At 46.7% G+C, this 24,151-nt stretch overlaps 1 protein-coding gene across 5 annotated transcripts in view; it reads right to left on the reverse strand.

The window, feature by feature from the left end:
- The window catches only part of TLK2 (tousled like kinase 2), a 37,021-nt gene extending 19,312 nt beyond the window's left edge, over nt 1-17,709 (reverse strand). The window contains exons 1-7 of one of the 5 annotated variants that reach the window (XM_069876981.1): nt 17,362-17,709; nt 14,881-14,969; nt 13,083-13,148; nt 5,903-5,974; nt 3,438-3,507; nt 2,349-2,392; nt 1,141-1,236 (exon numbers count right to left, since the gene is read on the reverse strand). In XM_069876981.1, the coding sequence (XP_069733082.1) occupies nt 1,141-1,236; nt 2,349-2,392; nt 3,438-3,507; nt 5,903-5,974; nt 13,083-13,148; nt 14,881-14,961 (429 nt within the window). In that variant the 5' untranslated portion in view covers nt 14,962-14,969; nt 17,362-17,709. The remainder of the gene's footprint in view (nt 1-1,140; nt 1,237-2,348; nt 2,393-3,437; nt 3,508-5,902; nt 5,975-13,082; nt 13,149-14,880; nt 14,970-17,361) is intronic. The other 4 variants (XM_069876978.1, XM_069876976.1, XM_069876980.1 and 1 more) reach the window with 4 other exon arrangements.
- Between the last annotated feature and the right edge of the window lie 6,442 nt (nt 17,710-24,151).

A 24,151-nucleotide genomic window follows, 5' to 3' on the forward strand; every position in this document is an offset into this window, starting at 1 on the left:
CTGCTGGAATAAAGAACTGTCCATAATACCTTATGCATCTGCAACATTCGGAGACGGCATTTCTTTCATCAACTTCTCTTTAAAGAAGTGTATTAGTGAATTAGTAAGACAGGAGAAAGGACTCTTCAATTAACAGATATATCCCAATTTCTGTAAACATCAAAACCAGCTGGAATCGTATCTGACATTTTCCCTTAAAGCAGCATTAAAAGCTTCGAAAATGACACACATTGAATTCTGAGCAGAGCACTCAGTGTTGGGATTTAATTCAGTACACATTCACGAATGGTGCAAAGGTCTCTGCAGAATAATGTAATCAGTAAAGACTTGGCATGTGGTGTTCAGAACACTAATCTATCCCATAATGCTCCATACTTTCGTGACACCCAACAAATGCTGAATATTTTTAAAGAGGGACCCAGGCAATGTTCAGAACTAGAGATCAGACATCACAGCCTCTGAATATTGCTCTGCCAGTTGAAAGAAATGTCTTTGGCTGCTCCGTGCTACAATGGCTTAAAAGTACCAGTTATTTCTTCACATTCGGATCTTGCAGAAATGCTGCGACAGCAAAATGGAATTATGTAATGAAAAAAATAACAGATGTGCACATATACTCATTTCTTTGCAAGGTTTTGCTAATGCTCCTTATCAGTCTCGTGCACGTAAGCCAAAGTAAAAGACCTTCCCAACATAGTTACGGTATGCCTGTTTTTCAGAATACCCACAGGATCCCACTAAGGTCTGATTTCATTGTCCTAGTGCTGTACACACAGAGAACACGCTCCCAACTTGACAAGAAGTTCATGAGCTATAACAGATTACAAGATTGTGAATATGTCACTTCCACCTTTTTTTAAGGACAGTGAGCTGCCTGTAGATACATGGTATGCTAAAAAAAAAATATTAATCCTGCATGCTCTTCCCATCAGTTACAACTGGAATAGCCACTGTTAGTGTCCCAGAGAGCTGGGCTGCCAGAACCCATTTTCAGATTTAAATTAAAAATGAACTGGATAGAGAATAACCCAAGTCACTCATCAATAGGCCCTTCCTTCCTGTTCAGAACCTTTTTTTACCTGTCTGAAGCACAGACATCAGTGCTATCCCACCAGCTCTGTCCCCAGAGACAACACTTACCGGCAAGGGATTGGATAGGGAATGCTGTGGTGATGATCTGGCAACAGGCGGCACGCTTCTACCAGGACTGGTTCCTGGGCCACTTCCCCCAGCGAACTGGCCAAAACAACAGATTTGATCATCAGTAATTCCACAGAGGTATTATACTGAAGCGAATTTAACAAAGACAGTAGAAACAATCTTAAAAACAAAGCCTTACAGGCTCTAAGGATTCATTTAAACACACTGAAGATGAGCTAAGAAGAACACCTGAAAATTTCAAGTGCTGTTTTCAAAAACAACAGCAGGAATCCTTCTGACAAACATTCACCTGGGCACTGAGTGCATTCTTCATTTTAATACAAAAAGATATAAGCCTGCACGCTTGGATATAGATCAATTATTTACTGGAAAGAATTAGGAAGGCTATTCCCTATGGGGAGACGTGTCTATCACAGATTTGGTGAGCAATGTACATGTCCACTGAAGGATCTGTGACAGTCACTGTTAAAGACAGGATAGGTGAGCAGCTGGTACAGAAATCCATATGTGCCTGCACTTGCAGCATACCATGTTTACAAAAGCTTTACCTGGGAAAGTAAGTGCTAATAAGCATTTAATTTCTGACTCCAAGTTACCCAGTAAAATAAAGAACAAACTTAAGAGAAAAGCTAGAGCTCTGGACTGTGCACACCCAGAAAAACTTCAGAGACTACACACTAAAGAGAATATTGATTTTTTGAAAGTCCATCACTGCTCTGGGGAGGAGTTTCCATCTCCTGTGTGATGCCAGCCTCCCACGGAAAGCTTTTCAAACAAGGGAACCCTGCAAACAACTTCCTAGTCAAATCAGCAGGACTTTGCAGGTAGGTTCTTTTGCAGCACTGGACCTGAATTAGAATAGGTTTGCACAGGATGAGATACTCTCCTCCGAGATCCAAGTTCCAACAGAAGTCAACCTCCAATGTACAACAGAAGTCAACCTCCAATGTGGCTGCTCTTCTAAAAAAATTGCTTTATCAACAGTTCAAAGAAGTATTAATCTAAACCAACTTCTAGAAATCTCATATCCTCTACCTAATCAGATTTGAGCATATAATTAACATCATCAATGCCTCCAAGCTATTATTTGCAACAACGGATCAGTAATAAAAGTTGCATTTCAGACTTCATCTACAGATTTTGTAATGTGAATTCAAGCAGATTTCTCAAACAATATAGATGCTTACCTCAAAATAATCACTAATTTTATGTCCTCTAGGAGTACCTTTTCCTAAAAAGAGGAAAACAAAGGACAGATATATGAGTTGATACTTCTAAGCAGAGGACTTAGGAGGCCATTCTGAAATATTTTGACACTCCTTTCCGGTAGAGAGGTGCAAGACCTATCACAACAAAAGCTTCTGCACAACAAAAGCCAGCCCCAGGGTTGCAGCTCTTGTGCTGTTGTTGGGAGGGTTTACAGTTGACAACTCAATTAACTCTCAATTCCAAACATCTCAAATCCAATCAATCAGCATTCACACTTGCTAAACTACTTAGAAAACACTAAACGTCATTGAATGTTGCATAGATTCTCCAAAATTTCCTTCAAGATAAGGACAGAGCAAAGGGTGCTTTTAATCCTCTGCCTTCAGGTAAATTGCTGCACATTAGATCTCTCACCAGCATTCCTATAGGAGTAAGATAATTAGTGGTGGCTTAATATCAGCTCATTAAAACTTAGCCCTTTTCTCTTATTATAATATTATCAAAGCAGTTCCTTCAACACAACCCTTGTTTACTTTCTTGTTGACAAATAAAAGAAATAAAAAATCTGCCTCTATGCCAATTTGCTAGAAAAACTGAATGGACTAGAACATGCTGGGTTTTCCTCAGTACTCCTAGACAGCACTGCCTGCTTTATGCTTGAGCACAGTTTGTTCTCTATTTGTTGGGGCAAGAACTTACTCTAACAAGGCAGGCATACGCCTCAAAGCAAGGAAGAGAGTACAGCCTGTATTCTCAAGTCTGGTGGCTGTACACGTAGAGATGTGGGACCAAAACAACACTTCAGGGAAGCCGTATTAAGCCTCTGGGCAGCCTGTCCCATAAAAATGCAATAGTTTGTGTGAATAAACTGACAACAAATATCTTCCTGCCAATGAGGATTACAAGGCTCCCAGAAGAGAACTACAGCATCATGGAGGAGTTTATAACAAGCTGCCTGACACACCCTTGAGAAGAGCCCTTCGTTTCCTAGGACACTGACTGTTGCAAACGTGCACAAATTACCAACCGTTCAGAAATCCTGCAGCAGGGTCAGAGGAATGAATTACCTTGACTGGTCTCATATGCTTCTGCTTTCCTTTTTCTATTCCGCTGATCATTCTGTTTTTTCTCGGGAGTCTGTTAAACAATACTTCAAAATTAACATTTCTGCAGTTATTCCAAGATTTAAAGAAAATATCAAAACACAGTAATCTGTTTCATATCCCCAGTGGCCATTTCATTTCTCTGGTGCTTAAACAACCGCTCTCAAATAGCTACTGCCTTCCTATGTATGCGCTGCGGAAGGGAGAGAACACAGTGAGGAATGAGGTTAATTTTTATTTCAACTGCACAAGCCAGTCTCTACTGCCCACCTACCTCAAATGGTTAGCAGAACAAGTTCAAACACCTATAAAACCCATAAAAACCATTTCATGGTGATCAAAGTACTGATACAAGACCAGTAATCACAAGAGGTTTGAGTACAGACATCCAAATCTGGAGTCCAGTCTGGCAGGACAATTCATCTTGCCTGCAGCTAATGCTCCTTCCCTAAGCTCCTTGCAGATGGCTACAATCTATCTACAAACTATCCTGTCTATTGGTGCACACTGGGAGCCTTACACAGAACAAGGCAGAGCTCCCAAAGATGGGAGCCAGGAGGAAGGTCCCACAGATGCAGCAATTCACCTGGACTTATCTCTTATTGATGTCAAGGGTCGGTTGCATCTGCTGTTTCTGTGAGCAACCAGAGACCCGAGGGGCAGCTTACCAGCGGTCAGCAATGTATTTATGTGCACAGTTCAGAGCACAGGTAGGAGGCTCTAAAAGTGTCGTTGCCTATCTGTCTGTAGGACCCTAGACACGTGAGACTGGAGGAGACCTTAGCACGGTGCTTTCCCCATCATCTCGGTCACTTATGTGGCCAAAGCTGCTGAACACACCAGGAAATGCTGTGCTAGAAGGAACTTAGGAGGTTGCTGGAAAGAAACACATCTTGTCGTTTCCATCACCAACGTAATTTTAAAAAAATCTTTTATTTCAAAGGATCCCAAATAATTCCCGAGCTATATGCTTTCCAATCACTGCAGCCACCACTAAACTATAGCGGGGGGGCAGGAATCAAACCACAGCAGGCAGAACAACTCTGGGAGAGGGAAAGCCATGGCCAGAAGGTTTGTGGTAAACCCAAGTTTCATGCTCTCAGGAAACCAAAGTCCTCTGTTTAAAGATCTCTGCCAAAAGTCTTGCAGACAATAAGTACAGACATCCATCTACCTTCTTTAATAGGATAAAAAGGATAAAGCTGACACAGCCAGAATCTAAGCCTGACTGTGCCTCCAGTGGATGCTGGACATCTACAGTCCCATGTTACCAGCTGGACATGTTATTGTTTGGTAGGAGGATGGAGGGGATGTTGAGACAAAGGTGGCTATTGTGTCTGCAAAGTACTTTTTAGAATGGGGGCACTGAAAACTCCGTAGCTATCTAGAGACTTGCTGTACCAGCTCCTGGATGCGTACAAGTCAGTGATGTAGCCTCCTCACTGCGCAGTGAAGAGCAAATCATGAACAGTGTTGGCGTGGCTGTAGCACCACAGGCTCCATTACAGCCTCCATGGAAGTGTAAGCGTATTAATGAGATTCAGATTAAGGTTTTTTTTTTCCCTTCAAGCGCTTACATAAAAATGACACAAGACGTTATCTGTTACAGACTGAAAAAGTGAGGAAGGGCAGATCTGACCAAGTCAGCTTCGCAAATTAAATCACTCCACAGAAGTTCATGAAAAAAACAAGCAGAAAAAGAATAAATAAGCAGTTTTTTCACTATTAACTACACTTACTTGTCTGGAGCTTAAGATACTACATTTTTGAAAGGCTTAGCTTCACCGGACACCTCATATCAGTACTGTCTTACAACAGAGGGAAATATGACCCAAAACTTACCCAATAACCATGTGGAAAGTTCTTTAAATGTATTTGAGATTTTGCTTTATTAACAAGGAATTTTAAAGTAAATGTAACTGTGAAATTAATTTTGCTCCTTTAGCAAGTGTTTCCAAATAGGTAATCCTAAAACAGTGAGATTACACAGGGACAAATACCAATTTTCACCTCCCCACACATCCACACAGCAATTCATAAAAATGCTCTGCTTCTACAAATTTACATATTTGGTAGGTAAGGCAAATTTTTTCCATTAATGTTCTCTGGCTTTTTATTGGGCCAAAACTGTATCCAAAACCAGCAAACAAATCACAATGCAGCTGAAAACAATTTACTAAGCTGTGCTTTACGAGTGCTGTGGTTTTGGGGTCAGGTAAAATCTGTCTGGTCCAGTGGGAAGCTTCCAGGAGGACTGCTTCACAGCACAGTCCAAAGACCAAAGGGTCAAGATCCAGACTAAATGCTTCCACTAGTTCCCTTCGCACTCCAAACAAAGAACACTGGCACTCTCACACAATTCCTCCTATGTTTGAAGTTCAATCATGTCCACCTTAAACCGATTACCACGAGGATTTGTGCCTGCTTACCTCCAATTCTTTATCACTCAGAGAACCCACGCTGCACAAGCTCTGGTTGGAAGACTCATTATTTAATGGACCCTAGTGAAAAAACAAGCAAAGACTGTTAGAAACAACTTCCATACAAGGCAGATAGGTCCTATCAAACACTGCATCTCTGGACTAACTATGATGCTCTATGTCATGTGGATACAGCAGCACCACGGGTCAAATACCTAAGCACGTGATGGGCACTAAACTGCAGAAGTGGCTTGGAGCAAGGCAGAAACTGGCCTGCCAGCTGGACAGTCTTTCCTCAGGATCCTGCTCCAGGCTTTGCAACATTATTTCTGCATCAGATAATTTATATCCTAACTGCTCTATTAAACCACATCCACAAACCAGCCAAGGCAGTATTCATAAAAGTCTAAGACAACTGGTTTGAGAAACAAAACTTGTGATTTGTTGAGCTGCAGCAGTTCCAGGCTCGGCTCTTCAGGCCAGCATCTGCTTGACCCTGGGCTAAGAATTCAGAGCTATCTTCCACCTGGCATGGTAGCTATTACTGTTATCAGATGCTGGCGATACCACTGATTTTTGTTTAAATGTGTAATTTTTATGCTTTTTTTAAACACCCATAAAGTGAACAAATGAAAGTTGCATTAAAAGCAGTACCACTGGCACCCATAAGACAACCCTTCCCTTTCAGCTATTTCATAGACCCAGAGTTGACAGAGCAGTTGCTCCTACCAGGCTAAAGCACAAATTGAACAGTAATAGATTTACCAAAAGAATATCCAGGTACCTACAAGAGTCTGCCTGCGTCTTTGCAGGATCTACCGGATACACACTGGCATTTTTATGTATCCAAGCATTTTTGAAAATTATTATCTAAAATATCTATCAAAACTGGTTTTAAAAGGAAAAGAGAAGTGAATCATGCAGAGTCACTGTGTTTTAGCCTAGCGCTCTGACACAAAAGCATCCTCCCACAGACCTAACTTAAGATATCTAGACAAATTTGACAAAGATATAAAAACAAGATTCACAGTTACCGATGGAATGTATTAACGGGAAGAATGACATGATGAAGCCAGCTCTCCGTTAATAACTTGTGAGCATCTTTTCCCAAAGATTCATTCTATTTTAGCATTCTTATTTCTGCAATAACCACTTCCCACCAACCAATCTTTCCTCAAGGCAAAGCCACTTCTCATTACAGAGTCAAGCAGAAGACTTCTAGGAGGGGTGGGGGAGAAGTCTTAACACCACGGTGAAATCCCACAGTAGATTATTTTTGAGGGTAGCAGTTCACCCTTCCCCATTTATAAGACAAACACTGCCACCAAATTAAACCTGTGACACAGGCTAGCTATTACTGACACCAACTTCCAAGCAGGCATCCACAGAAAGTAAAAGTTCTGTTTACCTTCAGTATTACCCTGTGAGCGTTAACTACCACATTTGTTCCTCCTGAAAGGACATACTTAGTTCAAGCAACAAGAAAATATACCAACACTTGAACAACTCCAGAAGCTTCACATTTAGGATTCCCTTTAAAAAGCAAATTACTTCAAGAAAAATTGCAGATTATACTCTTCAAGCCATACCATTACCCCTTCAACTCGTCACACAAATAGCTCAAGGCCAGAATGATATTTTACCTCATCTCTTCAGCAATTAACAAGCTTAAAATTTAGTTGCTTTTTAAACAAAGAAGCAAACTCCCCACCACCCAACAGTGCTGCCTCACAAATCTTACAGGCACAACTCTTTGTTATGTGAGGGATTTATTCCTTGGCCAAGAGGACTCAATACAAGTGCCAACACCAACCTTAGCTACAACCATGCAAAGGTGTCTGATAAAAAAAAAATACCATATGGCAAGTGGCAACAGAAGGTTAACCTTTCTGTCCATTTAAAAAGCTTGTTTATAAACTGCACAAATGCTGTCCTCTAAAACCCTTCTCTCAGGAACTCAAACCCCAGCAGCGCGTTCCAAGACATCAACCTGCGTGAGCGTGAAAGCTCTATTTGCTGAAGAAGCAACTCAACAAAGTAGCATTTGCTGGTCTCAGATGGACAAATTGGGGTTCTGAGGCGATAAAGATGAAAGTGAAAGTTGTTTCCACATTTGCTTAAGTCTCACCGCCTCCATTTTGATCATGGATAGCAAATGACATGAACAGCTGCTTCCTAAACGCCACCTTTGAGCTTTTCAGGAACACTCTGGTGGAAAGGATATGCCATCAGCTTTCCAAGGGCCCGTGTTTCAACAGTGAACTGGAGACAAACCGAAGAGGCTCTCTATAGTTAGAACTGACCCTAAGATGCTTTTATAAATACAAGTTTATACTCTCAATAGAAAAAAATCCACTCAGCTTGCATCTGACTATAAAGTTCTGGAATGCAAGCAGCTGGAAGTATGCCTAATACAAAATCCACAATGTTTTCCTTGCTTCCAGTACCACGACTACCTGTAGCGACAATTCTGTGTGGGAATTTCACAGCTCTCACAGTAGGAATCAAACTTATTTTCTGCATCAAGAAAAGAGCAGTTCAATTCTGATCACAGAGTCCTGAAGAGCAAAAAAACTACTTTCCCTTTACTGTAAAACTTCCTCTAGAAAGTACACTGACAAAATTGTAAAACTGAACTCAACGGAATGGTAGGAGGGTGAAATGAAATTAACTACTCAGTTAAGGAACCAGAAGAGAACAGATCATCAGATGTCTGCAAGTATTCAGGCCAGTCCACTGTAACGTGCATTGATTCTGTGAATAAATGCAGAATTAATTCTTTGTAGGCAACTTTCGACCTGTTTCCACTGCATGAGCTTTCCTCTCCCTTCCACTGACACTTCTCCCAGTAAAGGATTAGGCCTATCTTACAGGCAAGCTGAAGCATCTTGTTCATGTCAAATTTGGCAACAAAAATCTTGTTTCGAGGTATTCCGACTATGGAAACACAAATTGTTCATTAGAACTTGCTGTACTAGAAGGAATAAAGATGCAATATCAAGGACATTTAAGGAATATGGCCTAGCCCTAATCCGCACCTCTTCTCACAGTTACGTGAGTCAAAAAGGAAGTTTTCCTCATCATCCAGCTAGATCCCTAGTTTCACACATAACCTCACATTATCAACAACTTAGAGCAACAGGTTCAGGCAGTGCATGTAAGAAACCATAGATCTGAGCATCTCCCCCTCAACTGCCAGTCAGTGAGTACGTGTATAAAAAACCCTTCACATTTATGTTTTATCATTCCTGACTGTTTATATTTAACTCAGCAACTGACATTGGATAAATGCTCAGTACTTTATTTAGCATACCATTATAAGCAGTCATGACACACAAGGAATTAAAGGAACAAACCTGAATTTTGGAAAAATCAAAGTAAGCAATGGCAAAGAATACTAACATTAAGGTTCCAGTACCTGATGGGGGCCTACAAGAAAGCTGAGGAGGAACTGTTTACAAAGGCTTGTAGTGATAGGATGAGGGGCAATGGGTATAAACTGGAGAGAGGCAGATTTAGACTAGACATAAGGAGGAATTTCTTCCCGATGAGAGTGAGGAGGCCCTGGCCCAGGTTGCCCAGGGTAGTTGTGGCTGCCCCATCCCTGGAGGGGTTCAAGGCCAGGTTGGATGGGTCCTTGGGCAGCCTGATCCAGTGGGAGGTGTCCCTGCCCGTCACAGGGGGTTGGAACTGGATGATCTTTAAGGTCCCTTCCAACCCAAACCCAAAATCATGATTCTATGATATTGCTGGGAAATAGCAGCAGGGAATAATAAACATGCAATAGGTTACACATGAAGGGCTTATGAATTTTGCTTCTGAAGAAGTCATCTGCTCTGGCATCTGGCTATTTTCTAGCATAGACTACTTCGGGGTAACACTGCACTTCTCCAGTATCACTAACAGCCCACTTGTCCACTGTACCCTGTCAAGAGAATCAGTGATGGGGTTCAGCAAAAATTCAAAATACGTGGGTCATCCAAAACAAGCTAATAGTTTCTATAGTGTTTACCCAAATGACAAGCACAAGAACAGCACACACTCCCTCCTCCACAAGGAATTTCTTTCCAAGATAAGCTGGCACACTCTTCCCTTGTGATTCACCCATCAACTGCTGCTTCTAGGTCCATGACCTACCTATGCACAACACAACCTCCATGTTGAGAGGTGGATGCAACAGCAGCAGCAGGCACATTCAAGACTCCTACTCAGAGGCAAAATGAAATCTGTCCACTCAGGAGAGCTAGTTAGTCATTTCCCTCTTTGCAAGTGCCCTGCAAGGGGCACAAACAAGGCACAAAGGCTGAAGTTTCAATAGAAACTGCTTCATCTGATAATAACGCTCATGGATCTTCCACAAAGCCAGCCTGACACAGCAGCCACTGGGAAGAAAATTAACTCTATTCCAGCCAAAAGCAGGACACCATCCCTACCTATTTCCTCTTCAAGCCCATCTACTGCCTTGCATGACTCATGCATTTCCTCAGCCTCTCCAAGCTCCCCAAAATGATCCCTTAAGCCCGCGCACATCGCTTAAGTTGGGCAGTCTCCATTTTGTGCTCTCCAGCTCCTTGTACTGAAAGAGCGCTCTAGGAATTCAAGCCGCCGAGCCAGAGTCTCCAACGTGAACTTATAGCAAGACACATGGCAAAATTGTCTCGCTAACTCAGTGGTGGAGACATGCTTCATTACCTCAAGCCAAGGTAACCCAAGTTCTTCTGAATTCTGCAACAAATCAAGAGATTTCAAAGGGGAAAGTCAATCTTTAGTTCCACTAAAAGTTAGTGCTGACTCCACACAAGCATACACTAAAGTGAAACGGTTGAGTGGTTTTTCAACTCTGGTTCAGTGCTACTACTGTACAAGACAGGTTTAATTAGCATATTTCAAGCATCACATAAGTATGAGAATTACAGCCTGCTTCTTATTCAGGCACTTAGAAAAGCTCAGTATTAGAGCCAATAATGAAATCCCCGAATCACCTACATCTTTTTGCCATGAGAAGTTAATCTACTATCAGATGTTCACAGGTAACCTCCACTGTATCAGATGGGTAAGCAGATTTGCAACAGGATTTGCTTGGCTTCCATTATGTCTCAAGAGCTCCCTCAGACTGAAAAAAATAGTATTTTTATTTTACTGACAGCAAACTGGACAGAAGGGTCACGCAATTCACTCTACCCCTCAGTTCAGGCGCAGAAATAGAACTGAGATCTGACAACTATTTGTGGGCTCCAGTAGCCAGACAACACATTTGAAATAAGTAATGTTGCACATGGAAGCATCGAAACAATTTTCAAGTATCTGGCATAAGCATAAAGTTCTGGCACATTGTGTTGCAGCTGACAAATTCAATTTTAAGTTTCAAAACTCTTTTTAAACCAGTTCTCTTGGTGGCATCCGACACCTGTGAAGGACTGTGACTACACAGCACCACTTCAACCCAAGGAAGACATCATTATTCGCAAGCACAAATTCTCACACTGGTAGCTTTGCTGCTAAAAACATTCCTAAGTAGACCACACAACTGGTAGTTACTGAACTGATCAAAACTGTCGAGAGCGGCAAACAGATTAAAACCAACAGAATACATGTAAATGCTGTTGTTTTTTATAAGCAATTCTATTTTTGGAGGCAGATGTTCTGCAGCACAAGTGACACTTGGGGCTATTTTCATTTCCCTCTTTACCTCAGAGAGGGAGGAAAGGGAGCTCTAGCTACCATCAAGACCAATATTTCTTCAATTCTAGCGTAGTCATCTCTAAGATTCCTACAGCACAACAGAGAACGTTACTCCCTCTAGGAATACAGCCTTTTTAGTTTAGCTATAACGAAGAAGTGTGCACAACTCAGTTTGAAGATCTTTTAAAGATCAAACTTGTATAAGGTATGCGTGCTGCTGCGATGACCCACCTCTGTTAAGCTTGAAGAAAGCCACGTGCAAACACAGATCCAACCACAATTACCTACTACAATTCTTATCCAGTAAAAGTCAATGGAAATGACACAAATCCTTTGGCGTTAACCTGCCTGATATCTTCAAGCCGGCAGCCAGACAGGGAGAAGGGAGGCAGAAGATGAGAACAGACCAAATTAAACAATGTTATCTAGAGAAAGAAACTATGTTCTGTTTTCTGTCCCTGCTGACCCAAGGCAGATGTCCGAGACGACCAGTCAGAATAATGCCTCAAGTGAATATGCTCACATCTCCCCTGGTAAGTACACAGAAACAGTAGCTAAACGAGCAGCAATGCTGGTAGGTGTCAGATACTTGTGTTAATTCCAGGACTAGCTTTGTGAATTTGGGGAAGAATGGCACTTTACCATATGGCAAGAACAGACATCTAAAGCATCACTGCCTTTTTGAAGCTATCTAGTGACCTGGATGAACCACATGAGTATAACAGTTGCCTAGAAACATTCCTTGCTCATAGATTTGACTCCACGTATTAACGCCAAGCTTCTAGAGAAATATATTCTCCAGCTACTGAGAGAGATAATTCATCACAGACTTGCAACAGAATTTTGAGGGATTTGGAACTGCAAATGCCCTGGGTCATCAGGTTGTGCCTTCAGCTATCACAGGAGGTGACAGCGCACAGCTGTTTCCAAAATGGTTTGGGATTTCTGTCATCTGCTACTGTTACTGGAAAGCTCTTCCAGAATCCCATGACTCTCATGGCTGGAAGCTTTTTACTAGTTTTAAGCCTAAAAATGTATTCCAGATCAGCACAGTCTTATTCATTGTCAGAAACATGTATAGTTATTCTTTACTTGTAACCATGCAGGGAAAGACAGCTTTAAAGCTGCAGTGGTATTATGAATGTAAACTAGTAAGTTTTGCCCAGGTCCAAAATAAATCCTGTATTTTTAAACGTTAAAGAAACCTAACCAAACACACTGAGATACACCCAGCCAGTGGAAGGCAGGAAGCTCAGTTTCAACTGCCTCCTGCCTTCACCCAATAGGAGAGCATCTAAGATGACATTTCTTCCTTTTATGCAATAAACAGCAACAGAATACCTTCTATCCCAGGAGGATGTGCCAGTCCCAGTCCCACTAGATGGCACTAACTTCCCCTATGAGGCCTCCCTTCAGCATTTAATTGGAGGCAGCTAAAAATTTTAGTTGAACCATACAAATTGTATCAGAGCTTTCCCAACACATTCCCTTTAAGACAAGGACCTACCAATGCCAGTGCGGAGCATGACGGACGGAGACTTGGGGGGGTAGGGAGGGAATTTGAAGCACCAACCTGGGGGGGAATGTAGTATCTGAGATTAATATTGCAACCAAGATTTGCTGCAACATAGTAGAGTCATGCTAATTCATATCAATGGTTGGCTGATCTATTGCAAATTAGCAAGTATGCAAGTAAATAAATATACCATTTGCAATAAGTGTAATGTACTTTAACAGTTTACTGACTAACACAAAGTAAAACACTATAGTACGCAACAGCAGGTAAAAAGAAAACTCAGTAACAGAAGAGCTTTGCTTAAAGTGAAACCTCCAAGAAACGAGACTTTTTTACTTGGATACGCTTTAAGAACAAAAATGTTTTCAATATTCACCCTACGGAGAAAGAGCATGTACTTTCTAATCCAAACATATTGAAAACATAATTAAGACTCGCTTTCTGGTATCTTTTAAAGGTTATTCCTTTAAAAGGAATAGTTCCTAACATTCTTTACAACAGTGCCAACGTACTCAGTGTTCACAAAGCAACGATAGTGCCTCTGCTTCCGAGTCTTGGCTTTCCTAGAAAAGTTGTTTGGCTTTATGTATACTGGTACAGCTCAAGATCTTAAAGTGACATACATGGAGGAAGAGATAAGAAACAGATGAAGAAGTACCTAAAAAGCTGTAATGTTGACTTAGGATCAAAAAAAAAGTCTTGAGTGTGGAAAAGATCAAAAATATCCACACTTATTTCAGTAACTGGAATTGTTATCCCTTAAAAACTTGTAGTGTCAATCTTCCCTACCACACTACCTGAGCATCCTACTTATTCACGCTCCCTCTCAACCCTTAACCTTGTTTGAGTCCTGACCGATCTACAGATCAGAAAGGAAAGTACGAACTCAAACAAAGCCCTTTTCCGAGTTCTTATTTGTTTTTAATTTTTCTAATACAGCACCTACAAAGTTTCTCCCCTAAATAATTCTAAGAGGTTTCTGGAAATTATCTGGCAATGATACCCTGTGTTACCATCTACCTTGACGCTGTCCAAAACTCAGTATCTTCCTCAAAAGTTATCGCTGACCTTGCTGGAGATGAGTTCTGCCACCATTTCATGGCTCAAAATCTACTGATCAACACTACCAACAACATCCAGAGAATTAAGAGCTTAACACTAGTATATCAAGCAACAACACAATGTTATTATTTAAATGCCTTGCTCCAGAAAGGCAGCTACTGAATGGTTATGAAGTTAGACGTGAGGACAAAGATGGGATTTTACTAGCAGGCTGAGGATATAGGAGAGCTTACCTTCAATTACTTTTTGTATGTGTTCTATGCAACCAGGTACACAATTTTAGCACACTGCATCCACAAAGAACGGAACAAATTCCTGAATATATTGGGTTGTTGTTACCAAACACAGTAAATCTGAAGTTGTATTTAACAAATGGCCAAATTAAGGTCCCAAATGCAGACTTGGAGAAAGGAAGAGACAGACGAGATTCCAACTTCCAAGATAAAGCTGTCATGGGGTTTTTTGGGGGTGTACAAGCTGCCTTAAGATAGAGCAACTCCTAAGAACATAGAGCCCAAATTCTTTACTATAGCAAAACATCTGCTCATAGAGATCCCATTTTCATTCCTCTTCAACACACTTCAAGCAAATTAGTGGTCAAAACACAGCTATTGATACAAAACATTCTGCTAGCAAAGCAAAACCCTCAGTGTTGAAATTAAATAACTGAAGTGCAGTGCAGGATGGGTAAGCAGCTATGCCTGTTGCCAGAGGTGCTCACACTCACCTTAGCAACCCCGACTCCAGTGAATCTGGCCTCCAGTAGTTCCTGCCTTCGTGGGTCCAGGCTATGCAATTCTTCCATCATTTCTGCTGCTATGGGAGAACAACACTCAGATTATGCAATGCAAGGAAAGGAGAGATGTAATATTCCACGCCACTGATGAGACTCAAAAGTGCCTGCTCTGCAGCATAACCACGTAGAAAGCATTTTCTTGCAAGAGAAATGCAAGATTACCATGCAATAACAACACAGCTTTGCCACCATGTTGCTGTATTTAAACCATAACGTTGCTACAGACTTTCCACTTCTATCTGTTGTACCAGCCATTTCAAGATCTCTAAATCCAAGAAAGCAATTATGTCACATTCTCCCACTGGATGCTTTATTAAAAGGAAAACATGGGACCAGAGTGTTATGACTAAAAGCTTCAGAGCTTTTCATCCGTGCTGCATGACTAGGAGAAAAAAAAAAAAAAAGCAACATTCTTCACCCCATAATTTATTTTTGGCCAATCCTGGAAATACCAGATTTCCCCGACCTCCAGATTTCACTGCAAACAGATATGGTTCTTCCAAGCGCAGGAAGGGATTATAAGGAAATAATACTTGTTTAAACCTTTTGCTTTATAGAGTAAGCCATCAGATACTTCTAGTGTCATAGCTGCTTCTACATACTCGATGTACCCGGGGGTACCTCTTGGCAAGCCAACACAATGGATGCCATTATTTCAAGAGTTAAATTCCCCAGCATAGTTGTGTAAACAGGTTAAAAATCAGGAAACATACAGTTCAGAAACTGAACCGTGAAAAAATGGGACATATTTCAATGTTCATTATTACTGTGAATCACATCTTCCCAAATGCACCAATCAAGTTCAATTCCAGAAATGTCTGTTCCAGTTTCATTTTCTGGACTGAGGTAGGAAAAAAAAAAAAAAGAGACAGAAGATAAAGATTTGCTGTATAAAGAGCATATGCGATGAGGAAAGTTCCTGAAGGGCAGCAAGTGCCCTCTAGAATAGGCAGTGTACAATTGTTCCTTTTATTAACTGTCCATTTTGTCCCTGCCGTTTCCTCCAAATGCTGCAGATCCAACTTACAAGGGGCAGAGTGAATCCATCTAGGGGCACTTACAACTGCCCTCCCAAGTCAGTAATGAGCCTCAGAAACTAACAGGATTGCTAAACACGGTTATTAGAGAACCCTATTTCTACTCGTAGCTTTAAAGCCCCAACAATGCTACCAGCCCAGTTTCCAAACCAGGAAATCTGTGCAGTGGGGGTAAAAATGACAGGCGAGCAGTGAGAGCAGGGGTGATAAAGTCCTCCTGCGTCTGTCCCCCATTACAGGGCACAGGGTGATGACCCAGGAGGGAATCACACCCCCAGGACAGGATGCTCCTGCGGGTCAGGGGTTGCCACAAGTTCCTGAGCCCCCAGCACCACCCCGGGGTCTGCCCTGCGCCCCTTCCAGCAGAGGATGGTGCTTCCCCCGATTCCTTCTCGGGGAGGGAGCGGGGTGGATTTTCACCACCTCTGTCCCATCCTCCCTCCTCTCTCAGGGGAAGGAGGAGGCAAAGGAGCCGGTGAGCGGCTGCCAGCTGCTCAGCCTCGGCCTTGCCTCCTCAGCTCCCAGCCCGGGGGTCACAGCCCGTGCCCACCTCTGCTCTTACCCCATCGCCCCTCCCCTGACCCCCCCAGGCCCAGCACCGAGGAAGGAGGAGGCCACAGGAGCGAAGGGGGGGTCCCTGCTCTTCCCCTGCCCCCCCCCCGCCACGGGCTCAGCACCGGGGAGGGAAGAGGGAGGAGTGACCCGAAGAGGAGGGGGGGGATGTCCCCACGCTTCCCCCCGCCTGGGGCAACACTGGGGAGGGAAAAGAGAGGGGGGAATCCTCGTGTTTCCCCCTCCCAGCCCCAAAACCAAGGAAGGAAGGGGGGGCCCGCTGCTCCCCTTCCCCCCCCGCCCCAGGCCTATCACCAGCGAGGGAGGCGAGAGATGGGGGTGGTGTCCCTGCGCTTCCCCTGCCTCCCCTGGGCCCAACACTGGGGAGAGAAGGGGTGGGGGCGTCCCTGCGCTCCCCCCGGGCCCAGCACCGGGAAGGCAACCGAGAGGAGGAAGGAGGGGTGTCCCTGCGCTTCCCTTGCCCCCTCGGGCCCGGCACCGGGGAGGGAGGCGACAAGAGGGGAAAGGGGGTTCCCTGCGCTCCCCTCGACCCTCCCGGGCCCGGCACTGGGGAGGGAGACAGGGAAGCGGGGGAGGGGGTTCCCCTGCCCCCCCGGGGCCCAGGACCGGGGAAGGAGGCGGAGGAGGGCGGGTGGGTTCTGCGGGCCCGGCCCCGGGGAGGGAGGCGAGAAGAGGGGAGGGGGGGGGTTCCCTGCGCTCCCCTCGACCCCCCCGGACCCGGCACGGTGGAGGAAGGCGAGAGGAGGAGGAAGGGGGGGGGGTCGGTCCCCGCGCTCCCCGCGCCGACCCCGGCCTCGCTCACCTGGCGCTGCTGCTCCTCCCGCCGCTCCGCTCCCCTCCTGCCGGGGCCCGGCGCTCCCCGCTCGGATCCCGCAGCCGCCGGGGGCAGCAGCAGGGGGGGAGGAGGAGGAGGACGACGGAGGGAGGGAACCCGCTGCGGCGGCACGGGCGGGAGGGGGAGGCCGGGGGCGGCTCCGCGGGCTCTCGTGGGGCTGCACGAGGGGCAGAAGGGCCGCGGGGTTGGGGGTGGGGGGGGGGCGGGGGGCGCGGCCCGGGCCGGGAGCGAGCAGGGCCGGGTAGGCCGCGGATCCCCGGCCTCGCGTAGGGAGCCACGCCCGGGCGCGGGGCCTGGCGGCGGGACAAAGGCCCCGAGGGAGCGCGGGGGGGCGTGGGTGGGGATGGGGGCACTCGGGGCGCGCGCAGGTGGCGGGGCCGGCGCTCGCTCCCCCCCCTCCCCTCCCCGCGGCGCTGGGCCCGGCCCGGAGCGATTGGTGCACACACAGCGGGCAGCGCGCGCGTCTCGCGAGGCTTCGCGGCGGGGAGGGGCGGGCGGGGCAGGTCACGGGGGGGGGGTCAGAGGGGGCGGGGCCTGAGGGGAGGGGCGGGGCCTAAGGGGAGGGGTGGGGCTTGAGGGGAGAGGGGCAGCAGGGGTCAGGGGGGGTGGAGGTCACAGAGCCCTGGGGGAGCAGTAGGGGCTATGGGGGGTCGGGGTCACACAGGCCTGGGGGAGGAGAGGATGGAATGGGGGAACTGGGGGGGTCACAGAGCCCTGGGGGGGCAGTAGGGGCCATAGGGTCTGGGGGTCACACAGCCCTGGGGGGGAAAGAGGGGGTTGAGGGTCACACAGGCCTGGGGGGGCAGCAGGAGCCATAGGGTTTGGGGGTCACACAGCCCTGGGGTGGGGGGCAGTAGGGGCCATAGGGTTTGGGGGTCACACAGCCCTGGGGTGGGGGGCAGTAGGGGCCATAGGGTTTGGGGGTCACACAGCCCTGGGGGGGCAGTAGGGGCCATGGGGTCTGGGGGTCACACAGGCGGGGGGGGAAAGGATGGAACGGGGGCCTGGGGGGGGTCACACAGGCTTGGGGGTGTGGAGGGCAGCAGGGGCCATGGGAGGTTGGAGGTCACAGAGGCCACAGGGGGGCCAGTAGGTACCATGGGGCTTGGGGGTCACACAGCCCTGGGGGGGAAAGAGGGGGTTGAGGGTCACACAGGCCTGGGGGGGCAGCAGGAGCCATAGGGTTTGGGGGTCACACAGCCCTGGGGGGGTCAGTAGGGGCCATAGGGTTTGGGGGTCACACAGCCCTGGGGGGGCAGTAGGGGCCATAGGGTTTGGGGGTCACACAGCCCTGGGGGGGCAGTAGGGGCCATGGGGTCTGGGGGTCACACAGCCCTGGGGGGGAAAGAGGGGGTTGAGGGTCACACAGGCCTGGGGGGGCAGCAGGAGCCATAGGGTTTGGGGGTCACACAGCCCTGGGGTGGGGGGCAGTAGGGGTCATGGACCTGGGGGTCACGCAGGCCTGGGGAGCAGTGGAGAGTCAGGGTCATGGTGGGGGTCATGGTGGTGGTGGGGCCACAAGCACAAGGGGAGGTCAAGGCAGGTGTAAGGTGGGTCAGGGAGGTGTCACACAGCCTCGGGGCATCAGAAGGTCAGGATGGACGAGGGGGCACTGAGAGGGGGGTGTTAGGGCAAGTGGTGGTGGCAGCAGACAGAGGAGGGGTCAGTACAGGCCTGGGGAGCCCCTCAGGTGTCCCAGAGAGGGGGTACAGGTGTGGGGGTCCATGCACCCTCCTCCCGTCCTTTACCCCCTTTCCAGTCTCCATCTTCCCCTGCCAGGGGAGATCTCGCTCCCCAAGCCTCTCATCCCCCAAGGAACGGGGTAAGGGCAACCCAGTACCCCCACCCCGCGCACCCTCCACTGCAGGGACCCCCACAAACCCCCCAGGAAGGAGGCCTGGCCTCCATTCCCCCCCATTTCGGGCTGACCCCACGTGGATATCGCAGGTGAAACACAAGCTCGGGCACCCCAGCAGCTCCCGTCACTGTTGTCCACCCTCACCTTTCTAAGGCTGGACCACACCAGAGGAAGAAAACACCCCAACAACCAAAATATAAACTAAAATAATCAAAATAAGGGCTCGTCCTGACTGCAAACGAGCGATTGCATCGCAGTTTATTCGCCTTCCTCCCGGGCGGCGGGGGCAGAACATGAAACGCTGCTGCCGGGCGTTGCAACCTGCTCGGCTTTAAGGCTGAATCAGCTTTCTGAAAAGCAAACAAGCAGGGGAGAGGGGGGGAAAAAAGAGGTTTGTTGGGAAAGGAAATGGCCAGGCCCGTCCAAGGGGAGGCAGGCGCGGCTCAGCGATGCGAGCGGAGGTTCAACATGAAGGATTCGCCTCCCCAGATCGCCAGGGCAGGGAATCCGTCACCTCCGTCCTACTGCACATCCGACAGGAGCAATTTATGTCCCAACTGGAAACCCACCCACTGGGCAGAAGCGATGATGTGGAGAAAAGCTGGTGGAGCATCACGGAAAAGCAGGGGGTGGGGGGAAGTTGTATTATTTAAAAATTGTTAATTTATCGTACTTGGAGCCCGGCGTTATTTGTTAACTTGGTGTTGCAAATGGTTTTCGAAGCGCCTGCCTGTTCTCGCAAGCTGTGTTTCCTGTGCTTTAATCTGTTCTTTTTCAGCAGAAGAGCCACTCCAGTTTCGGCTCCTGCTGTGTGAGTCACATTTTCAGCACGACCAGCGGCAGGAATTTGTTAAATAAATAAATAAATAGCGCTTTGTGTGTGTGTGTGTGTGTTGTTTTGGCTTTTTTTTTTTTCTTAAAGAAAAAAATTCTAGAGTAAATCAGCTGGAAAACTCATCAGCCATTTAGGGGAGCGCTAATTAGTACCATTTGCAGTCAACACTGGTCAGGGAGGTAAAAATTTCATCTGTTCGTTTCTGTTTGATTTTGGGTGGAGCAAGGGGAAGATCTGGGAGCCATCACACCCAATGAAGGGACCGACTCCCGGACCCCTCCCGGACCCCTCAGCTCTCCGGGACTCCGGCCACCACCCCTAGAAACGCCTCCAACTGCAAAGGGAGCAGTTCACCCTCTCCGAGTGCTGGACAGGAGTCGGACACCCTAAAACTGAATCTACTGCACTGGCCCCTCGTCTTTATGTTTTAGGGGTGATGGGGATTGCTTTCATCTAATTTTTCCTCTGCTTTTTGGAGGGAGCTTGCTGAGATTTCCTTCTCTTCCATGCTGGGGAATCACATCATGAAATAATAGAATCACCAGGTTGGAAAAGACCCATTGGATCATCAAGTCCATCAGTCTTTTCACATAGGCTACCAGAAAAGAACACAGGTTACAAGTTCCTAAGTGTTTTCTTGCTATCATTTCCACCACAGTCAGGCAGATCAACGCCTCTGTCCTTCCTTTCGCTGGCAGGACCGGGTGCCCAGGAAGGTAAGAGCCTCCTGGGAACTTGCTGGTGCCAGGATGGCCACAGTGGGAAGCAAGTGACTGGACAGATTTCCCAGAGCAGACAGAGCAGGTAAGGCTTTGATCACAGAATCACAGAATGGTTTGGGTAGGAAGGGACCTCAGCACCCCTCCAGTCCCACCCCCTGCCATGGGGGACACCTCCCACTGGATCAGGGGCTCCAAGCCCCATCCAACCTGGCCCTGAACCCCTCTAGGGATGGGGCAGCCACCACTGCTCTGGGCAGCCTGATCTCAAGGTCTTCCTCCTACGCTCCATCAGGACACCACTTTGAGTGGTGTCCACCCCAGCCTGGTACTTCACTTCTTACCGTGCTGTGCCAGCGTGTCCAAGACCGGGATCCCTGGGACAGCAGTGATTGCTACGGCAAAAATACATTTATTTGTGACAAGACACAGCACACCTGGACTCTGTTATGGTGATATCTCTTGTGGGAGGAAATCTCCCCAGGTTTGGACTCATCAGAGAAGTGGGGGACCATGTTTGGTTTTTTTTTTCTTTTAATTCTGCTTTCTAAATAAGAAAGGCCAACTTATCAGAACATGCTCCTGGCAAGAAAAGGTCAGTTGTGACCTTCCACTTTTACAGGGAAAGGCTTTGTAATTAAAAATGGCTGGAATAGGTAAATATTTATACATTTTATACAGAAAATTTTGGATTCAATTAAAAATTCCAATGTCAAATTTTAAGATCATACCTCTAAAAGCCTACAAAGCATCAAACCCAAAGGAATTCTTAAGGTGAGGAAATAAAAATTCTGTCAATCTCTACTTGATTTTCCCCATAGTATTTCAGTTTGCCAACAGTTTGTTTGATTTTCTGGCCCAGCAAGAGAAGAGAATATCTGGATCTCCGAGAGTTCTCATGCAGGAAAACTCCTCCTTCCAGCCCACACTTGAGTGACACATGAAACCCATTCTGTTTTCCCCCTTTTTCATTAACTTTGTAAGAGCCCCTGAGCTCTGGTCCTTTTAGAGGAGCCGGTTTGAGAGCTGGCGATGGGATGGTTATGAGCAACACGTACATAGCTGACCAAATATTATCTCATGCATGGGGGCAAAGCCAGTCCTCCTACAGCATCGTCTCTGCCAGGTTCCTCCCGTTCAGCATCCTGCTCGCCAGCTCTGCCATCAGCCAGCGTTAACGCTTCCTATTACCTCCCCTGTGGCAGTGCTCATCTTCTTGCATTGGTCTCCCTGGATGTCAGCAATATCCTTGGCGCGTTGCTCTTGTATCATGTTCTGAAGAGCAACTCAGCTGCCGCAGCCATTTTCTTTGTCACTGAATTCGACTGGAGCCGTCTCCGAGAGCTCCCCTCCGGCCAGCACAACGTGCTCAGCAAAAGAAGGGCAACCCCCTGCCTTCACATCACAGTTTCACTGTTCAACCACGCTGATTGGCCCAAAATTTGGTAAGATTTTACAGGTATTTTAATACAGCATGTAAAAAGTTCTTTTTATCTTAAATTTTGAAAAGATAAAAGTAAAGTTCCCGATCTTTTTAATGTGTTTGTGGTGACTTTCCTTTGTCTCTGCTTTCCAGGTTTGTGAAATACCCTGATGACACTTTTCCCAGCGTTTCTGTACTGCCATGAAGTCTAGAATTGTACTGATGTAAAAATGTAACACACACACAAAAGAGAGATGAGAGTCCTCAGTGATAGCTGGACTCCAGGAGCTGGAGACTTGAAAAAATCATCATATAGCCCGAGCCTTTAAAATGTAAAAGTGGTCTCAAATCCAGAAGTTTTACAGTCATTCAGAAAAATACCCCCAAACAACAAGTGTTTGACATTCAACAGGTTTCTTAAGATTTTAGCACTGAGGGATGATCTCACCTGTAGGCACCACATCCAGAAGAGGCCAACCCTTGTCTGCAGAGCAGATGCTGCGGTACCTAAGGAGGGACGAGTTTCAAGTGAAGCATTCAAAACATCTCACCTTGGCGTCGACTCAGCATCTACTAAGAGCAGGGCTCCCAGCACAGCCTTCTCCTCACTGGGAATGTCAAAAAGGTCTCTCCTAATTTTCATTAGTCTGGGGGAAAGTTGGTTTCTCAGCTACTTAGAGATAACATGCCATCGCCTGACTCCTTCCTGAGGCCATTGGAGAGCCTCCACCCTCCCACACAATGGAGTTTATCTTGGAGGTTGTTCCTGCCCCTCCCTCTGTCTACACTTTCAGGTATCCCATTAGGGAGGCTTTGATACCCAAACCCAGTAGGAAAGCGTCCAGGTCGCTCAACTCCAAACTTGAAGCAAGCCAAGTGCAACCTCAGAGCGGTGCCCTGATCCAAGGGAGCGCGTGCCCTGCCTGTTGGGAGGAGCATGCGGGCAGCTGGACCTCCACAGCCGCTGCAGCCCTGCCAAGGGGCACCAAACCTTGCAGGTAGGAAATACACCCCTCTGCAATCCTGTACTGGCAAACTCCACTGTTTTTTCTGCCGCACGCACCTGAAACAATGTGATTCTCCTCTAAGTGCCAGCAATTCAATCCCTGTCCTCACTCACTACCAGCTTCCTAGAATACAGGAGCATTATTCTCAGCAGGATTTGCCCCCTGCTTCTCTTCCGCCTGCATAAAACAGGCATAATAACACCCTCCCTTACAGGGCTTTTGAAAGCCTCAATTAAACAAACTGCTCTGAGATTTGTGTAAGAGGAAAATTAAATCAACATCCTAACGTAAAGTTAGAGTTGCTGCATGCATATTTCTGTAGGTACATTCAGCCTCTGTGTGAATGTCTGTAAATACCACCCTTCCTAACAAGGCTTCTTGCGGTAGAGAAGTCCCTTGAAGCTGAGGTAAAGCCAGATTTAGTTTTCCGTGGAACCTCGACCGACCTCTTCACATCCACCCTTGGCATTGAATGTGGAAAAAAAGCGTGTGTCTGTGTAATTAAAGACTGTATCATGGTGTACCTGCCCAGGAGGTGCTCCTCAGATGAGGAGGACCCAGCACCATGCCTGGTCCCATGGATGACGTAGTCTTCTCAGGGGACACTAGCCAATTTTCTCTCTAAATGAGGGAAGTCACATCCAGAGTCCCTGGAGAAGGGTGGCAAGATACCTCTCTGCTTAATGCAGTGCCAAGAGCCACTAGCACATGTTCATGGAGGCTCTCACACCTCTGCTTTATCCTGGAGCCGTACAACTACAGAACAAGAAAGGGTGGTGACATACCCTGAGAAGGTGGAGAAGTGTTCAGGAGAGAAGGCAATTGCATCTGGTCTCACAGACTTCTGGCCAGAAGCCTTTGCTCACTACTGTTGTAACAAAAAAAATCACTAAGGATAACTGCTGTCTCCCACTC

This window comes from Phaenicophaeus curvirostris, chromosome 26, assembly GCF_032191515.1.
Source record: "Phaenicophaeus curvirostris isolate KB17595 chromosome 26, BPBGC_Pcur_1.0, whole genome shotgun sequence".
Lineage (NCBI taxonomy): Eukaryota > Metazoa > Chordata > Aves > Cuculiformes > Cuculidae > Phaenicophaeus > Phaenicophaeus curvirostris.